This window comes from Pteropus alecto, unplaced genomic scaffold, assembly GCF_000325575.1.
Source record: "Pteropus alecto unplaced genomic scaffold, ASM32557v1 scaffold24, whole genome shotgun sequence".
NCBI lineage: Eukaryota > Metazoa > Chordata > Mammalia > Chiroptera > Pteropodidae > Pteropus > Pteropus alecto.
The window spans coordinates 18,574,625-18,592,800 of NW_006439192.1; the positions used below are offsets into that span (position 1 = coordinate 18,574,625).

General features: G+C 39.9%; 1 protein-coding gene and 1 non-coding gene across 5 annotated transcripts in view; both read left to right on the forward strand.

Annotated features, from left to right (window-relative positions):
• The window catches only part of WWC2 (WW and C2 domain containing 2), an 82,063-nt gene that overhangs the window by 34,510 nt on the left and 29,377 nt on the right, over window positions 1-18,176 (forward strand). For 3 of the 4 annotated variants that reach the window (XR_003047614.1, XM_025049993.1, XM_025049992.1), the window contains exons 7-15: window positions 836-1,078; window positions 5,081-5,170; window positions 5,977-6,596; window positions 10,007-10,136; window positions 10,460-10,567; window positions 10,734-10,814; window positions 10,907-10,993; window positions 14,100-14,292; window positions 15,867-16,031. Coding sequence is in view for 3 of the 4 variants with exons in the window: in XM_025049993.1 (XP_024905761.1) it covers window positions 836-1,078; window positions 5,081-5,170; window positions 5,977-6,596; window positions 10,007-10,136; window positions 10,460-10,567; window positions 10,734-10,814; window positions 10,907-10,993; window positions 14,100-14,292; window positions 15,867-16,031 (1,717 nt within the window). In the remaining variant the exon portion in view is untranslated. The remainder of the gene's footprint in view (window positions 1-835; window positions 1,079-5,080; window positions 5,171-5,976; window positions 6,597-10,006; window positions 10,137-10,459; window positions 10,568-10,733; window positions 10,815-10,906; window positions 10,994-14,099; window positions 14,293-15,866; window positions 16,032-18,176) is intronic. The other variant, XM_025049994.1, reaches the window with a different exon arrangement.
• Window positions 9,485-9,603, forward strand: LOC112483350. The gene has a single exon (XR_003047623.1). It is a non-coding gene; the product is annotated as a 5S ribosomal RNA (ribosomal RNA).

Below are 18,176 nucleotides of genomic sequence, written 5' to 3' on the forward strand. Positions count from 1 at the left end.
ATTCCCACACTTCAGCACCTCCCGTCACTCTGGTGTTGCCTGTGCTGCAAGAGATCCAGCAGGTGCTGTCTGCTCCTTTGCAGCCAAATGACTATCTACAGAGGAAAGCCAGGTCAAATGCAATGATGTCTACAGTACCAGCTCAATAAATGTAGACACCAATCAACACCGTGATAGGAAAGAGATTTCACAGTGCACAGCTTAAGGAGAATGCTGGTGGAGGAAGCCAAGCCTTGCCCCCTTTTCTTGATGGATTGACTGTTTTAATACTGGTTGGCCAATCTGCTGCTCTCTTCTTCCCCTCTTCCCCCCTTGATTAGCTAATATCCTAGTTGCTGCCCAATCTACCCTGGGGACAACCATTTTGATAGGGGACAGCATCTTTTTCTATAGGAACAAAAATCTATAATGCATTTCAGGCATCGTTTACCGCAGGGTGTTTTTGTTTGTTTGTTTTTGTTTTTATGGAAGCCCTCCAGATATCCCCCTGTCACTCCACATAGTAGTCATCACACATCAGGACTGACCTGCCCAGGGTTCCCGGAGCTCTCCACTTTTTTAAGCTTCTGTGTGCTTCGACCTTCACCTTTTTTCAGATAGGTGGCTGTGCTTACTCATATTTTCAAGGTGGGAAAATGAAGCAGATGACAACTAAGTATAGAGCCCAGAGATTGGGATATAGGCTGTTGCATTTACTCATACCAGGCGATCACACCCCTCTCTGGTAAATTTCTGAGGAAATTTAACATTTAAACCCCAAATTTAGCCTGGTTTGTGTTTTCCCTTTCTTGGGAGTCCTAAGTATGTGCACGCCTCTTTTATCTCTTTATTTCAGCATGGCCAACTTAAAAATCGAATTGTCAAAATTGGACAGTGAGGCCTGGCCTGGGGCACTGGATATTGAGAAGGAGAAGCTGATGCTGATTCATGAAAAAGAAGAACTTTTGAAAGAGCTTCAGTTCGTCACTCCACAAAAGCGCACTCGCGATGAATTGGAGCGCCTGGAAGCCGAACGCCAGCGACTGGAGGAGGAGCTGCTGTCAGTGAGGGGTGCGCCCAGCCAAGCTTTGGCTGAGAGGTTGGTTTTCTTCCCTGGGGACAGGAGAGGCGAAACCTGTGAGTGTGGCTTAGCTGTGCCTGGGTGCCATTTCCCTGGTCTGCGTCTGTCTTTAGTGAACTGAGAACCAGAGCTAAGGACTTTCCATAGAGCAACAAGGCACACCCCCTACTGCCCCTCAGCGTCAGCCCTTCTATGTTTGTTAGAACGTAAAAATGCCTGTGACAGGTGCTGAATAACTAAGGAATCCTGACATAAAACCAGGAATGCAGTACATCATTGACCAAGTCTGATAACAATAGCTGTAAACTATTGCGTTCTGATAAGAAAGATTATCTGGACTATTACTGCAACTGAAGCTTCCTATTCTGAGTTTTATTACTCACAAGAATGCAAAAATTTATTGCTTTTCATTTCACCAGGAAAGGACAGCTTGCTTTCTTTGACATCTTAACAGGTCACAGAATGTTCACTTGGATTGTGTTTGTCCTTTGAAACCCTCCTCTGAAGTAGGTAAAAGGTAAAGGGAAACACTTTAAGCAATTTTCTGATCTCTATAGGAACGTGTAAAATGATCACTTAATCTAAAATATCCAGTTCTGTAATCAGATCAACTCTACTCTGTAGTATGTGAATCTGGGAAGGGCCTGTAAACAGCTCTTAGATGTGTTCTGGAGAGAGAGAAAATGGCATTTGTTTGTTTGCTTTAATCAGCTTTTATAGGTATGATGTCTTGTTTGTCTTTTTTATTAGAGCTAGAGCTTCAGGAATGACTAGTAATGTAATGTTAAAAGTAGAGTTTGTTTCTGAGTGCCTAGACATTGTCTTTTAAACTTTTGTTTGCACACATATAATAACCGTCAAAAACTCACATGAATTTTCTGACACTACGTGTGATCCTACGTCCTATGTGTGACCTGTGCCTGCCAGCGCTAACTCCCAGACAGCAGTGACTGAGCTCGCCACCTAGTGGTGATAAAGGACATCAGAAAGAGAGGTCTCATTGTGAGGGATCATCAGCAAAGAGAAATTGCTTTCAAATGAGAAAAAGTCATGCAATATAGGACTTTTTAAACATCTTTCATATTCTTTCCATACACTTAATGAGATTCCTTAAACACTAGGCTTTTCTCTAGCTGATAAGATCTTAATATTGCTCCCTACTTTCTCACTAATCTTAGAAGTATTGTCTTCCATCTTGCAAAAATGTCTTAATAATTTCTTAATTATAATGGAGCTGAAAAATTTATATCACCTAGTGACATCGTGGCCATTGTAAGGTTGTAGTACAATGCATTACTCATGTGTTTGTGGTGATACTGGTATAAACAAACCTACTACACTGCCAGTCATGTAAAAAAGTATATAGCACATACAATTATGACAGTACATAATACTTGATAATGACAATAAATAACTATGTTACTGGTTTACGTATTTACTACTATACTTTTTATCGTTATTTTTGAGTGTGCTCTAGAAAAAGTACTTTTGAAAAGCTCGTCGTAAAGAGCAATAAAAAAAGAAGCAATTAAAAAAATGATACATCATGTGCCATCGGTAGGTAGCCTCACACATCTCGTGTTCACTGCATCTCTTGATTGAATTACTTTCTCTTGTTCTTGATTTGATCTTGTGTTGTTTTGTACAGTCACATGACGTACAGGCCTGTAGCCTAAGAGCAATAGTACACCATGTAGCCAAGATGTGTGCTAGGCTGTGCCAGCCAGCTTTGTGTAAGCGCACTCAGTGATGTTTGCACGATGATGAAATCGCTTACCAACACATTTTTCAGAACACATCCTCATCGTTAAGTGGCTCATGATTGTATATGAATGTTTTTGCCACTGATTCTGGGGAAAATTTTAAAGCTGGTAGACGGGGGTCTAAATGTCATTTATTTTTTTAATGGAAAAGGAACTTACTGTTTCTATAGATGCTATGAAATTTTCCCTAGGTGGAAATTTCTGGGTAGTCTGAATCAGGAGAGATCAGGCAGGTGCTTCTCCCCATTGGGGCACCCAGGACGAGCAGGGCCAGGCTAAGGCCCCGCACCCTTCTTGCAGAGGTAGCCACATGGGTGGTGCGGAGCAGCAGGACCAGCAGGCAGAATCTTTTAGGGAACTGGTTGAAAAGATCCCTTCTCACCCAGGAGGACAGAGACCGGAGAAGGGCTTAGAGGGACAGATATGCAGTTTCTTCTAATTCCTGGTCTGGAGGAAGCTGGGGAGGGGCACTGACTCTTCACGCAGCCTGGGTAGAAGAGGGAGAAAGAGCCGATGCCTGCCTTCCAGGAGGCTGGGATCTGACTGGGGAACATGTGAACAAGAACACGAAAGCCCAGCCTCAGAAGTTCACAGTGACCATGTCAGCGCCTGAGCCATCACCTAGAAGAAGGCAGAGTGGGGATCATCGCTTGTGACTGGGACGGGAAAAGCTTTGGATTTTAAATTTCAGTGTGAAACATTAATGTCATACTGAGGTCTCTTTAACACACCAGAAAAGCCTTCATTTGCACAATAAATATGCAGTTTTAAATTTTACTTTGAAAGTGTTTTTCCTGTTTCAGAAGACGTGGATTTTAATAGATTTGGGGCTTTCTCCAGAACTTTATGTACCTTCTAATTCAGTTAATGTATTTTGTATTAATATTTTTCCCTGTTGAGTTTGTATTTATATTTAAGAGATTTAAAAAGTAAGGACTGGACTCCTTTTCAAAATACACCTTTGAAAGCTGTGAATTAAGAATTTATCACCCTTTGAAGTATTAAACAAAATGACAAGAATTACCTTTTTATTTTAACATAAAATGAAATTGTATTGGTGACACATCAAAGGATAGATGCCTATAAATAAAATATGGGCATGTTTTCTTAGTGACTAAAACATACATAACATTTCAAAGAAGTTGAAAATCAAGGAAATTTTATTTTTTTCCAAAGAAGAGTAGCTAATTTTTATATCACCACCTTGCAGGGCATGAGGAGGCTTAGAACAAGGAAGATTTGTTTTGATGTCTACAGAGCAGTTCCACAGACACATTCTTCATTTGATCCCTTTAACAGACTTGGCAGGTAGACACAGTAGGATTATAATCACCATTTTACAGATAAGAAAGCTGAGACCTGGGTTAAGTGACTTTCCTAAGCACACACGACCAATATGGCAAATCCAAGCCTACAAACCGTGCTGGTTTTCTGGGTCCCATCCTGCTGCTCATTGAACACTCGGAGCGGGCTGTTTCCATGATGTCTAAAGTCCCTGAGACGACCCTCAGGCAGGCTTCTAGTTGCATAAACCTCTGGGTGCTTAATATATTTTAAAATGACTTATTCAAGTACACAATTCCATAATACTTTAATTTTTTAAAAACCTTAAACACTAGTGCGGTTGAATTCAAGTGAATGAAATTTCGTGATAACCTGGTATAGGTGATGAGACGTGCTATAGATAGCAAAGGAAATCATTTTTTGTCTTTCTTGCTTAAACGGTTTGGAATAATTTGTGTCTTAATTGCTAAAATTCTCATCAAATTTAACATTGGAATTTTTATCACTAGGTACTATTTTAGAACAGCCCCTACCAAATTTAATACCTAGGATGATCTTTTATAATTCTGTGTTATTGCTATTAAATATTTTAGTAATGTAAGCCCAGTCGCAGGCCTGTAGAATTCTGTAACCTTTGTTCTTTGTTTTACTTCTTCACTGTCTTTCCTTATCTCAAAATCATGAGGTTCTTTTACTCATTTAAGAAAGTGTTGGAATACCAAATTTAAAAAATTCTCAGTTACATTGAGATTTGGTATAGATCCCCCTTCAGTAGTAGGCTTGGCTGTGTACGCTTCTGCTGACTTTGCTTCTTGCTGGAAGTTCTGTCTGCTTTCTGTCGAAATTTGGGTTTCTCCTTTTTGTGGTATGTAGTATCTGTAGAATAAGAATCTTGCTTTTCTTTTCCTTAAGTTTTCATAGTTTATTGTAATCGTTTAATATATAAATTCATTTCTGTGGGTTTTTTTCCTAGATTGAAATTGGAAGAACGAAGAAAAGAGCTACTACAGAAACTTGAAGAAACTACTAAGTTAACGACTTACCTGCATTCACAACTAAAAAGGTAAACCTATTTGGTTCCCGAAGGGAAATTTTTTCTTGACTACCTTCAGGCTTGTTTTTGTTCATCTCTGATTACTTTTCTCTTTACGTTCAACTATTTAAAAGAAAAGAACATAATTATACCAGTACAATTAAAACTTGGATGACCAAACTTTAAGTTGCATAGATTTTTTTTTTTTTCATGAACCCGAAGGTCATATTTGGAATATATTTGGAATTTGTTGTGGGAAGAAGGTATATTTTAGCTTCAGTACATACTTAGGAAAATGACCCAATTTCTCGACAGTATCCCTCCTTTTAAAGGAAGGTGAGGGAGATTTAGCCACATATTCACTATTTAAATACACACTCACTGATGGGTAAGCCCCAGGGCCTTTGCATCACTCTTTTTCTTTATAAGCTTGCCTTTTTCTCTCTCAAACTAAAAAGTTTTATCCGTTAAACAAAGTAACTGCACTAACACGTTGTACTGTCTACCCTCCTCCTTCCACATTTTTAAATTATATGCTTGCTTATGAGTGCGCAGCTGGATTTATCAATAGGTATTTGATCCCCCCCTTCTTTTGTAACTCTTTTTTAGTAAGAGTAGGATTGCTGCTTGATGAGTATTTAGAGAGCCAGGTTGAAAATGTTCATTAAAAAACCTGGAAATATGTGTATAATAGCAGTTTTTTTCCCTGTCATCGAATATGTTCTTAGGCCTCACTGGGTTCCTTTCCTCTGGGGTCTGATAAGCCAGCAGGATTTGTGCTCGGGGCGGTTTCCATATCATACCCGTTTTTACAATGTGTGTTTTTCTTCTCTCAGCCTCTCGGCCAGCACCCTGTCCATGTCATCTGGTAGCAGCCTGGGTTCCCTAGCCTCCAGTCGAGGGTCTCTGAACACTTCCAGCAGAGGGTCACTCAATTCCCTCAGTTCCAGCGAGCTCTATTACACCAGTCAGGGCGACCAGATAGACGCGGATTATCAGTATAAACTGGACTTCCTTCTGCAAGAAAAGGGTGGTTACATTCCTTCCGGACCCATCACCACCATCCATGAAAACGAAGTGGTCAAGTCCCCCAGCCAACCAGGCCAGAGTGGGCCCTGCGGGGCGGCAGCCGCAGCGGCAGGCCACACTCCCCCACTGACCGAGGCCCCCAAGTCTGTGACGTCCCTGTCCTCAAGGTCCTCCCTTTCCTCCCTGTCCCCTCCTGGCTCTCCCTTGGTTTTAGAAGGCACGTTTCCCATGTCTTCTCACGACGTCCCTCTCCATCAGTTCACTGCTGACTTTGAAGACTGTGAATTGAGTAGCCATTTTGCAGACATTGGCCTCGGTGAAAATCAGATATTGCTGGATCCTGACTCCGGAGGCGCGTCCCAGTCTCTTTTAGAGGATAAAGACCTCCACGAGTGTGCTAGGGAGCCATTCTACGAAGGAACTGCAGGTAAGTGGGGACCTTGGGGCTTTCATGTGTTCCCTCTTAGTTATTTTAAGGGGAACGATTGGAGGGTTATTCTTTCCATATAAACAAATGGCACTAGTCTCCCTTCTTTTTCTGCTGCTCTTTTTTTCATTTTGGTTTCGTTTGAGGAGTTTTTAGTTGAAATACCTGGACGTTTTTTCTTTATCAAATAAAAATTACTTTCCCTATGTAGTAATTTAACCATTAGGTATCTGTTCTGTTGTTCAGACACCCTCTGGGTACGGCAGCTGTCTGGGAACATGCTTTGCGAACACACTTCATACTTCTCAACAGATTCTGATTCAGAAAGAACAAGGCAAAGAAGAGGGCATTTTTAAAAAAGTTGGCCTAAAAGCAAAGCAATTAGCATACTAGCTAATTAGTACCAGGGTTCAATGTTTAGGTTGTTCAGGGAATTCTATATAAATACAATTTTTGTTTCCGCGCCGGACTCTCCCTTTCTGCCTAGAGGTGGTTTGGAGAGAGCCGGTTCCGCTGCATAGTGTCACCCCGCCCTCTTCTGGCCACAGCACCAGTTGCAGCCCAGGAAAACGCAGCAGGCTGAGCTCTGACTCCTGCATTTACACTCATAGATTCAGAAACAGAGGGAGAATTTTATTTTCTTTTTTTGTAATTGTTTGGCTTGGTGAAGCAGAAGCTATTCATATATTAGATGTGATTGTTAAGAGGACAGCATGGTACCCGTGTTGGCAAATGATCACAGGTGTGGTCGGCGGAGAGTGGTCCTGTTAGAAAGGGAGCCTGGAACTAAATATGAAATAACAGCTCCAGTGCCGGCCCCTGGGGGACCCAGATCTGCATGTGTTACTGTGTGTCCACAGCACAGAAGAGGACAGGCCTCTCAAGAAGTATTTTCTTGCTGTTTCCAGAAGCATATTTATTTTGTATTTACGGTCCTAGGAATTCTGAGTATCACTCAGTTGGGCAGTTCAGCTGTTTAAACAGATTAAAGAATCCACCTTGTTTCTATGATTTCAAATACTGAAGACTGAGACTCTGCCTGCCAGTGGCCTGGGGCAGAGATAGGGCACAGGAGACATCTATGGTTTATGTTCCGCTGCCTGGCCGGTGCCAAAGCTACAAGTAACGTGTTACTGAAATAATAACCAACTACAAAGAAAATAAGCACAGGAGTGGTGCTTACATAATGATTCCAAGAAAGCAAAGCAGAAAGCCCCTGTCGGGCCTCCATCCACCTCCAGAGGGCGTGCAGTGTGCGGTATGGTGCCCTCAACCCCTGGAGCCAGCTACGCCTGCACTCACATTTTGGTTACCCCATTGACTAGCTGTGGTCTGGTGAGCACATTATCCATTCTTTCCAGCTTGTTGTCTGTCATCTGCAAAGCGGGAATGATACAGTATCTATCTCATAGCATCCTGGGAGGATTAATGCCATAATCCATCTAAAGCATCTATTGGTGCCTGGTGCCCGGCACTCAGTTTGTGGTAATTATTATTACATGTGATGATAAGTAATACGCGCTCTGCTAAACACAGTTTCTACCACAAACCATTGAAATCTATGAAAGGTGGAAAGAACAGGAGAGAGAAGAAAGTTTTTTTGTGTTCTGTGCTTTAGACTTGAAGGGTCTTATATTTCTTGAACATTTCAAAGCTGCGTTTGCTCTGCATATATTTGGAGTGTTCTCTAGTGACAAATTCTCAACATTCAGTCAACTTGGAGGGGCCAGTAAATGAAGCCAGATGGAGGAGAGAGAACAGTGAGAACATCACCCAAGGTTCATCCCCACGTGGGGATCCCAAGGCCTGGAGTCCCTGTCCTGCCTGGTTGCTGACCCTTGGGTCTGCTCCTCTGTCTGTGAGAAGCTTGTGCCTAGCGATCGGTGTCTCTGAAGCTTCCATGAAACATATAATTATATATATTAATTGCACAAAACAAATTATATAATATGCATTTTAAAAGTTAAAAAAGTCACCCAAAGAGACAATATATCCGAGAGCTTTGTTTGCAAATAATATTCGGTTTCATAAGTGAAAACAACTGAAAGCATATATTTCACCGTAAAGACTAATTCTCTTCAGGTCAGGTCACCAAGGCTTGGTTTATTCAGGGGATGTCTGCCCTTCGTGTGGAGGCGGGTGGCTCATGGCCGTGACAGTGTTCATCTCCCTCAGTACTCTAGAGTTTTATGCAGGTAAAGCTGAGTTCCTTTTATAGGCATTTTGCTCTCCAGCACCAATCCCTGCTGGATGACAGAAACCAAGTTGGAATAACTACGAAGTCCTTCCACAGTCAGTCTCTGTCATTGTCAAAGTCAATTTCAGGCTGCTGTGGTTATTCCTGGGGGTAATCAATAAATCATGTCATCACCTTCACCCTTCACAAAGGGGGGTGGGCGGAGAGAAGGCACTTCATCATCAAGGAAAAAGCATTCCCACTGCCAGCAATCAATCCTGTAATCTGAAGCCTTAAAACTTAAACATCTTAACAAGATGTAAAGTCACGACTCAGAAGGGGGTGGAATGCATACAAATACTGATCCCTGCTCACAGGCTGGAGGATGAAAGAACTCCACAGGCTTGCAGCTTATTACGTAGGAACACAGCTCTAAATGAATGCTCCTTGCTCACTGCAGGATGCGAGTGTATGAATATACGTTAGAGATAAAAGTTAAGTGGTAGTTGGTGCTAAAGATTCAGTAGCACAAAGTTTTTTTTTAATGGTATTAGCTGGTGAGAAATTCTCTAAGTTAGAGACTTTTTTTTCTTTAACTTCTATTAGTGCAGCGGCCCAGAAGATGTGGACTGTGGCATGTGGAGAGCAAAAGATGCGGGGTCCTTTCTTGCCCTTGAGAAGCCAGATGCTCTCTATTCTAGAAATAGTTCTAGTCTACGGCCATGCCACCCTGAATGTGCCTGATCCCGTCTGATCTCAGAAGCTAAGCAGGGTCGGGCCTGGTTAGTACTTGGATGGGAGACCACTTAGGAAGACCAGGTGCTGTAGGCGTCAAATAAAATGAATGAATCAATCAATCAGTGAAATAGCTCTAATACTTAGGGAGGCAAACCGTTTCTTACCCCTGTGTGTGTGGTAACTGCAGTGAATACCTAAAAGAGAAAGGAGAGGGACCAATGAGAAAGTGTGTAATTCGTTCCTTCCCTTAAAAATATTTCCGGACAAAGAAAAACCATATTCTTCCTCAAATAATGACCAAAATAACTGGCACCCCAGGAATCTTATAAGTGTCAGTGCCTTGAATCCTCCACATCTGTTGATTTGAATGGTAACGTCATTGCTTCTCAGATGGGAATTATATTTTGGATTTCCCATAACCAAACTGTGTGTCTATTTCTATTTAACTTTTCCTAATAAGAAATCGTAATTAGTGCTGTCACTCTTCCCTCCTTAGATGTGGAAAAATCATTACCAAAAAGAAGAGTACTCCACTTGCTTGGGGAGAAAAGCTCTTGTGTGTCCGCTGCTGTATCTGACGAGTCTGTGGCTGGAGACAGTGGGGTCTACGAAGCCTTCGTGAAACAGTAAGGGCTCATTTCCACACGAGTGCTTTTCATTTACACCGAATCTCCCCGTAGCCGTGCCTGTGGGTTATAGATGGCAATGTGCTGCTGCCATCAGTCCACTCTCTGCAGTGCTCAGGGCTGAGGGCATTACAGAAAAGGTGCGCCTGAAAGTTTCAGTACACCAAGCACATGCCGTCAGCCAGGGACATGATAAACAGGTCAGGGTACTCAGAGACGCCTCACCCTCTTTGAGACTTAAAGCTTGATTTTAATGGGAATGTTGGAGTAAAGTTGTTGGCCACTGCCTACTTGGCACATGAAGCTTCTCGTGTATATTTCAGAAAGCCTGGAATGTGTCCAGGGTTGCGGTACACCCCAGGGAGGCTCAGGAAAGTTGGACATCAGAAAGCCTTCCCCCTAAAGTCTCAAAGGCAGACTCCTCTTGACAGGTGAAGAAAGATCTCAGAGTGAGCTTGCACTGGCATCAGTCCCACTGGGGTGGTATAGAAGTGCTGTTAATTCAGGTTTTCATTTGGAATCATTAAGTGGCAAACTGTCACCATAACCATGGATGTCCCATAAACCGTTCCATGCTCACTGTTTCCCGGTCCCCAGGCCTAGTGAAGTCGAAGATGTTACATACAGTGAAGAAGATGCTGCCATCGTGGAGACCGCCCAGGTGCAGATCGGACTCAGGTAAAGGAATGTGCATGAGGCAAGGGACGATTCTAGAATTCCACACAGCGACAAGTGCTCTTTCCTCGCTTCACCAGCTTCTCTTTTGACAGATGTGATGCAAAAAGGTCAAGTTTCATGGTGATTATAGCACAACTCCGAAATCTTCATGCCTTCCTGATACCTCATACTTCAAAAGTGTAAGTAAAATCAGTGAAAAACAATTTGAGGAGCTTAAAATTGTCCACATGTGATCATTTTACATTGCAATCAAGTGATCCATCCAAAGAAGATATGGACAGAGAAGAGCTGGTCATGTCTTAATCAACAGTAGATACAGACAGAGAGAAAAGGAGAATGTGAAAAAAAGCAGTTTGGGTTTGATTCTTTCTCAACCGATTCATTATTAGGAATAGGAATCAAGCCTTTTTATCTCCCTTTTCATCCAGAAATTCTGTATTATGCTGGGTTGAGTCCTGATTTTTTGAAATAGAATTAAAATTTTTGTTATTGCCTAATTGTGACCACTGTTGGTTTGGAGGAATTTTCTGATCTTTTACATGAAATCGTACTGATTAAGTTTTATTTATCAGCATAACATTGCCAAACATCATATCTTACTACTTGTAGTGTCCCGTGTTTTTGTAATCAAACATTCACTTCCCTGTGACCAATAATTCTTAAAGTTATGTCACTTCATCAAACCATAAATCCCAATGAAGTAGTGGCATAATGCTACACACTTATCATTTAGGTACCATTTATTTCCTGACAGCTATTTCGAGATTTTTACCACCATTCACACTTTCTGGAGTCAGCGTTTCAGTGACTCTCTTAAGGGCCCATGGCTTGAAAGTACCAGAAGGAAGCCAGATTTCAACTTAGCACCTCTGACTTAGAATCCAGAATCTCTCTCATATACATTGAATATGCTAGTCCGAGGGCGCGGAAATAAGAAAGCACTATTGGGGAGGGGACCCTCAAGACGCTGTATCCTGCCAGGTGGATGCTTCCCTTAAAGATAGACTATATTCCTCAAGGAGAAGGACATTTAATAGGGTAAACGTGAGAATTCTGGATGTTTTCCCTGTGGGTTTACTTTTAAGCTCACATTCTAATACTCTAAGAATTGTCCGAAAAAAGAAACTAGATCTAAGAAAAAAAGACCTGTAAGGAGATTATTTAGTAGGCAAGAGAATAGAGCTAGTGGACGACTATGTATTGACCATCATCCATGCTAGAGAGGGATAGGATTCCAGGTGAGGAGTGGGCGGAGGACCTCCTGAGATCAGATCGTGGAGGATCCACATTATTAGCGAGCCCAGAAAGGAGGGAAGGCATATGACGAAGTAGCTAGATCTCCCCCAGAGAGCCTGCTTCTGGGACTGAGATTAGGAATACTAGTCAGTAGTATTCACGGAAGACTGGCTTCATATTATTTGTGACTTCTGTCTACCAAAGAGTATCCTGGGATATTGGATTGTGTCATTATCTGCCTTTTAATTTTTTTACGGCATATCAGAGAGAAGACAGGTCCACCAGGGACCCAATCTATGAGTAAACAGTGAAAGTCAACCCACAAGTCCAGGAGAAAGCTACACAACTCCCCAAAAAGATGTCCTTTCTTCAAACTCAGATTGTACAAATGGGCATCCACAGATGTTCTACCTCTGCCAAACCGATCACAGTCACTCTCACCTTGTAGGAAGTCACAAACCAGTGCCCTCTGGAGGTATGATGATGGCCAGTGTAGGTCAGGACCAATAGTACTTCTCAAGTTACGAGGACAGCAGGTGCTTCTGCTCCCCGGCTGGTGTGCTTGTTCCTTGTCTAATTGGTCTGAACCTTCCTGCGATGCATAGCAGCACGTTCTCAAACACATACGTGAAAGCTTCGGCCCAAATAATGACACTGCTAAAAATGACAGCTCATATGACATACCATTAAGATAGTTCTCTTTTTCCCCTAGTTTCAAAACATATTTTTTGATTATTAATTACGACCAGCAGAGTGTATATGCCTCAGCTGGTTAGCAACAGTGACAGTTTCTGTGGGTGGCTCCTGACTCATTTGGGAGAAAAACCCCTACAGCAGAATGAGAGGGAAAGTACCATTATCTTCTTTCCCCTGTGCCTTTGGCTCTTAACCATGTAAAACTTCACTTTGTTCCACAGGGAAACATTTTAGGATCACATAAGTTGTTAGGCCACTGGTACAGAGTAAAACTAAAGTCTGGAGACATAGAAAATTCTTTCCTTCCATTCCAGCTCTCTGATATTCCCCCCCACCCCTTATTGCTTTTCTGTGAAGGCAGAGAAAAAAAATTTCTTCTGCTGAATCGCCAGCTTTAACAGCAGTGGCCCCAGATCCACTAGGTTTTTAATGCCGAATCTCCATAATCCATGTTTATATAAATACAGAAATAATATGACATTCCTCAGTCTTCCATGTGAATTTAAGTTTCTATCATTGGAGAAAAGCATCTCTTAGAATATGAATTAGACAAGCCTGGCAATGAGGGAGGGACATTTAATGAGTGTTCTCTTTCTGGGTTTTAAAAGAAATTATCTCGTGCTGTTTCCAAGAATTGTGAGTCCTCATATAATGTATGCTCAGAAAATTTGCTTTAAAGTGGTATTAGAAACTTTTTTTTCTATAACTCTTCTGAATTTTACAAAGCATAAGACTCCTAAAACAGTTTGTCATTTCTGATACCTCTGGGATATCAGAAATGACAAACTGTTTTAGGAGTCTTATGCTTTTGGGGGGCTGTTGAATTTCATCTGTTTTAAATATTAGTAACAATATGCTACTTAGCCTTTCTTTTCCTCTAGTAGGAAAATGTATTCCATTCCTGCGACATGATTATCAGCATCTCTTGTTTACTACTCAATGTGTATTCTTTGAGGCAAAGTCACCAGTATCCACTCAGTGTGTCCCTATGTTCCCAAGCTCAGAAATAACTTATTTGGGACTTGGCTGTACATGGGCGGGTGGGAGGTTCAGTTTATCTGCCTGGCAGATGTTGCTCCCATTTGCTCCCCTGTCAAATGCCTTTGCTGTGGCCCGTGGGGCGTGGCAGGCTGGGGCACAGGCAGGGGCACAGCCAGCACGGGCGGGTTAGGAACAGAACCTCCATGCTGCTGAGCACAGACAGACCAGACCCATTGTGGCAGCAAAGCTTCAGGTTGATAACAAACTCCATGTTCCCCCGTGTTTCTCTTTCGCAGATAATTTCAAACGATGACTGTGAATCCATTATCATCGAAGTACCTCTGAGATCCATTTTGCTCTCGTTCTTTGCAGGTATTTTAGGGTCGCTCTACTTCCCTCCTCAACTGATGTCAGCTGTCTATTTCGAACAAAAGTCCATCCAGCCACGGAATCCATCTTATTCAGTGATATGTTCAGAGTGGCCATTTCCCAGACAGCCTTACAGCAGAAGACACTGAGAGTAGACCTTTGCTGTGTTAGTAAACAACGAAGGGAAGAATGCCTGGTAGGAGTTTTCGTAATTGCCATTATCTAATAATGCTTAAGACTGGAGATTCTGGAGGAATTTTCTAGTTGCTATTTCGTCAGCCCTGGTACCACTAAAAATCTTCCCAACGCCTCAGACAGAGCCACTGGTGGTTTTATTTATTATCCGAAGTAGTGATTTCAAGTTTTTATTCTCTTAATCTAGACCTTTAACACCTGCTTATAAATTGTGATTTTCTGTAAAATCTACTTTCCATTTCTACCCTTTGGCTAAAGAAGCACTTTCACCTCTGTTATGACTATCACTATGGAGTATATTTATCATTTCAGTGTGAGGCTTGTGCTAGGTGCTTTGTATACATTATCTCATTTAATCCTCCTGACAATTTTATGAAAAAGGTATAATTCCCTCTATTTCATATAGAAGACCGCTTAGAGAAGCAATGTGTCCAGAGTCACACAGCTAGTAAATGATGGACCCAGATATCAAAAAGACATCCCACACATAATTCACTGTTACAAATTTAAATTAAGCAAGACACTTAGTATATAGTTCCTTTATTCAGTTCATTACTGCCAGTCATGGTATTAGAGCTTCTAGGAAGCTCTAACACATACGTGTTGCTGTTTAGAGCAATATGATATTTAAATGCAGGAGACTTCGTGCATAATGAATAGTAAGTTTAACGCACCATTGTGTATAATAACCAGAAAATCATTATATATCCGTAAATTTACATAAGGTATTCAAAGGTATGGGTCTTTAGTTGAACTTTTCTCTGCAGTACAATAGGAAACATAGAAACACATGTTTCACAATGAACAACGTTTTTAAAAAGTGATCTCTTATTAATATTTCTTTATCTGTATATAAAAAATATCTGATATTGTCTGACAAAGAAAGAAAAGAAGCAAAGATAACAGACTCATTAGGCTGTCAGAAGGCTTAGATATGTCAGATATGTCAGAAGTTCCATAAAGTTAATAAATATGTTAATTGATAGCCTTTTAGAAAATGGTAGTTTAATTTAGATTCTGGCTGATATGTGCAATTCGGTGGAATAGAAAAGCTTTTAACCTTTAATTTTTTTGACATTCTACTAACTTACTTATCCAAAGAAAAAATTTGCTGATTTCTCACTTAAGAACCACAGTGGAGTTTTCATTTGTTTCTTTTACAATTTTCAGTTGATATGGATTCTTTTGAATAATAAATCATTCTTATAACATATTATAAGACGTATTATGGTTTATACTTAATCATTTATTTTTTAATTTTTATTTTTTAAACCTTTTATTTAAAATAATTTCATACTTATAAAATGCTGCATGTGTAGTCATTAGGTTTAGACAAAATAGTATCTCACAAAATAACCCCAAGGTTGGCTTTTAGAGGGATTATTTCTTATTTACTCACACCTGAAAATATAAAACATGTCGTTTTTTTTTAATCCATCAATGCTTTTTATAATGAGTACTACATTTTTTAACCCTAAAACAAGCTTGCCCAATAATCTTATATCAGGAGGAGCAAATATGAATTTAAACATTTTATTTTCTCTTTTTTTTTTTTTTTTTTTTCACGTCTCATAGGCTGGAACTCAAATCAGTCTGGCAGATTTACCATTTTCCAATGAGGTTTTCACTCTGTGGTATAACTTGCTTCCCTCTAAGCAAATGCCTTCCAAAAAGAATGAAGAAGAAAATGAGGATTCTGTATTTCAACCAAACCAGCCATTAGTAGATCCTATAGACTTGGTGAGTCAAAGTTAGAGAAAAAAGTCATTACAATTAAATAAAATAATATGGGATATAGAATGCTATGATACCAGTGTGTTTTTATTCACTTTCACTATCCTTTCTTTTCTCCTTTCACAGTTTACCTTTTCTCCCAGCTTCCTAAAAAATGGAAGGAAGGAAGGGAGGAAGGGAAGGGAAGGAGGAATTTCTAGCTCTGCTTCAAGTATAGTTTATAAAAGAATGGCTTGTTTCTGCTCACACGTCCTTCCATAAAAATAAAACAATGTTGAGGCTTCATCGTTTTATGCGACCATAAAAAACATTTTCATTTAAATTTATACTTTCCTACATTGTGTTCACTGTCAAGTTATACATTTGGAACTATTTTATTTTGCAAACGTTAAAAATTCTTAAGCTTAAACAGTATTTTAGTTTCCATTTTTAATATCAATATTCGTAAGTATTTTCTATTAAAACGCCTATTGAAAACAACAGTCATACTTAAGTACTTCAAAAATTTTACAAAAAGACATTTAATGAGGCCATTCATCAGTGATTTTTATATTCGTAGATATTGTTTCTGAGTTCACGTTGATTTTAGATTGTCTATAAGGAAAGATTTTACTAAATATAAGTCAGATAATTAAAGCAACAGTTCTCTATTGATCATCTAGTAAGTCAGATAATTAAAGCAACAGTTCTCTATTGATCATCTATAGTGGACATTGTGGTAGGTGGGAAAAGAGAAACAAAAGTGTTGGTAGAACTTACATTACACGCCCAGGTTTGTGGTAGACACCAAGTAAGGCGTAAAGATGATGAAGTATGATTTATACCTTTTAGAATGCTTTTATAACGGTCACACTGTGTATAAATTTTTTAACAGCTTTATGCAATGTAATTTACATATACGATTCACCCATTTATAGTATACAGTTTGCCCATTTGAAGCACACAATTCAGTAGTTTTTAGTAAATTCGCAGAGTTGTACAACCATCCCCACAAGCTAACATTAGAACATTGTCATCATCCCAAAAGGAAGCCCCATACGCATTAGGTAGCAGTTGCTCCTGGTTCTCCACAAACCCTTTTACCAAGGCAACCACTAATGTTTCTATATAAATTTGTTTATTATAGACATTTCATATAAATGGAATAGTACAATATTTGTTCTTTTGTGAATGTCTTCTTTTACTTAGCATTATGTTTTCAAGGAACATCCAAATAACAGCATGTATTAATACTTCATTTCTTATTATTTCCAAATAATATTTCATTGTATGGATATACTACCTTTAATTTATCTATTCATCAGCTGATGGTCATTTGGGCTATTTATACTTTTTGCCTATTATTAATAATGCTGCTATGTACATTTTTATACAAGAGTTTATATGGACATATATTTTCATTTCTCTTGGGACTATACCTGGAGTGGAATAGCTGGATCATATGGTGAATCAGTGTTAACATTTTAAGGAACTGTCAGACCGTTTTCCAAAATGGCCGCACCATTTACATTCTCACCAGCAATGCAGGAGGGTTCCAGTGTCCCCACACCCTTGCCACATGTCATGAGCCTGTCTTTTTGATTCTAGCCATGTTTGTGGGCATTAGTGGGAGAGCTCTGTGGTTTTGATTCACATTTTCCTAATGACCGATGATGTTGAGCTTATTTTCATGGACTTACTGGCCGTTAGTACATTCTTTTTTTTTTTTTTAGAACTGTCTACTCAGATCCCTTGTCTTTTTAAAATGGGTTATTTATCTTTTTATTATTGAGTTATGAGTTCCTCATGTATTCTTGATACAAGTCTCTTATCCAATAAATTGCAGATATTTTCTCATATTCTCTGGGTTATTTTTTACTTTCTTGATGGTTTCCTTTGCAGTAAAGTATTAAATTGTGATAAAAGTCAAATCGTGTATTTTTTTCTTTTACTGCTTATGCTGTTGGGGTCATATCTTAGAAGGCATTGCCAAACCTAACATCACAAAGATTTACTCCTGTGTTTTCTTCTGAGAGTTTTAAAGTTTAGTTTTATTTTTAAGTCTCTATTTATTTGAGTTGTTTTTTATGTGTAATATGAGGAATGGGTCATTCCAATATCATTCTTTTATATGTAGGCATACAGTTGTCCCAACACTATTTAGTGAAACAA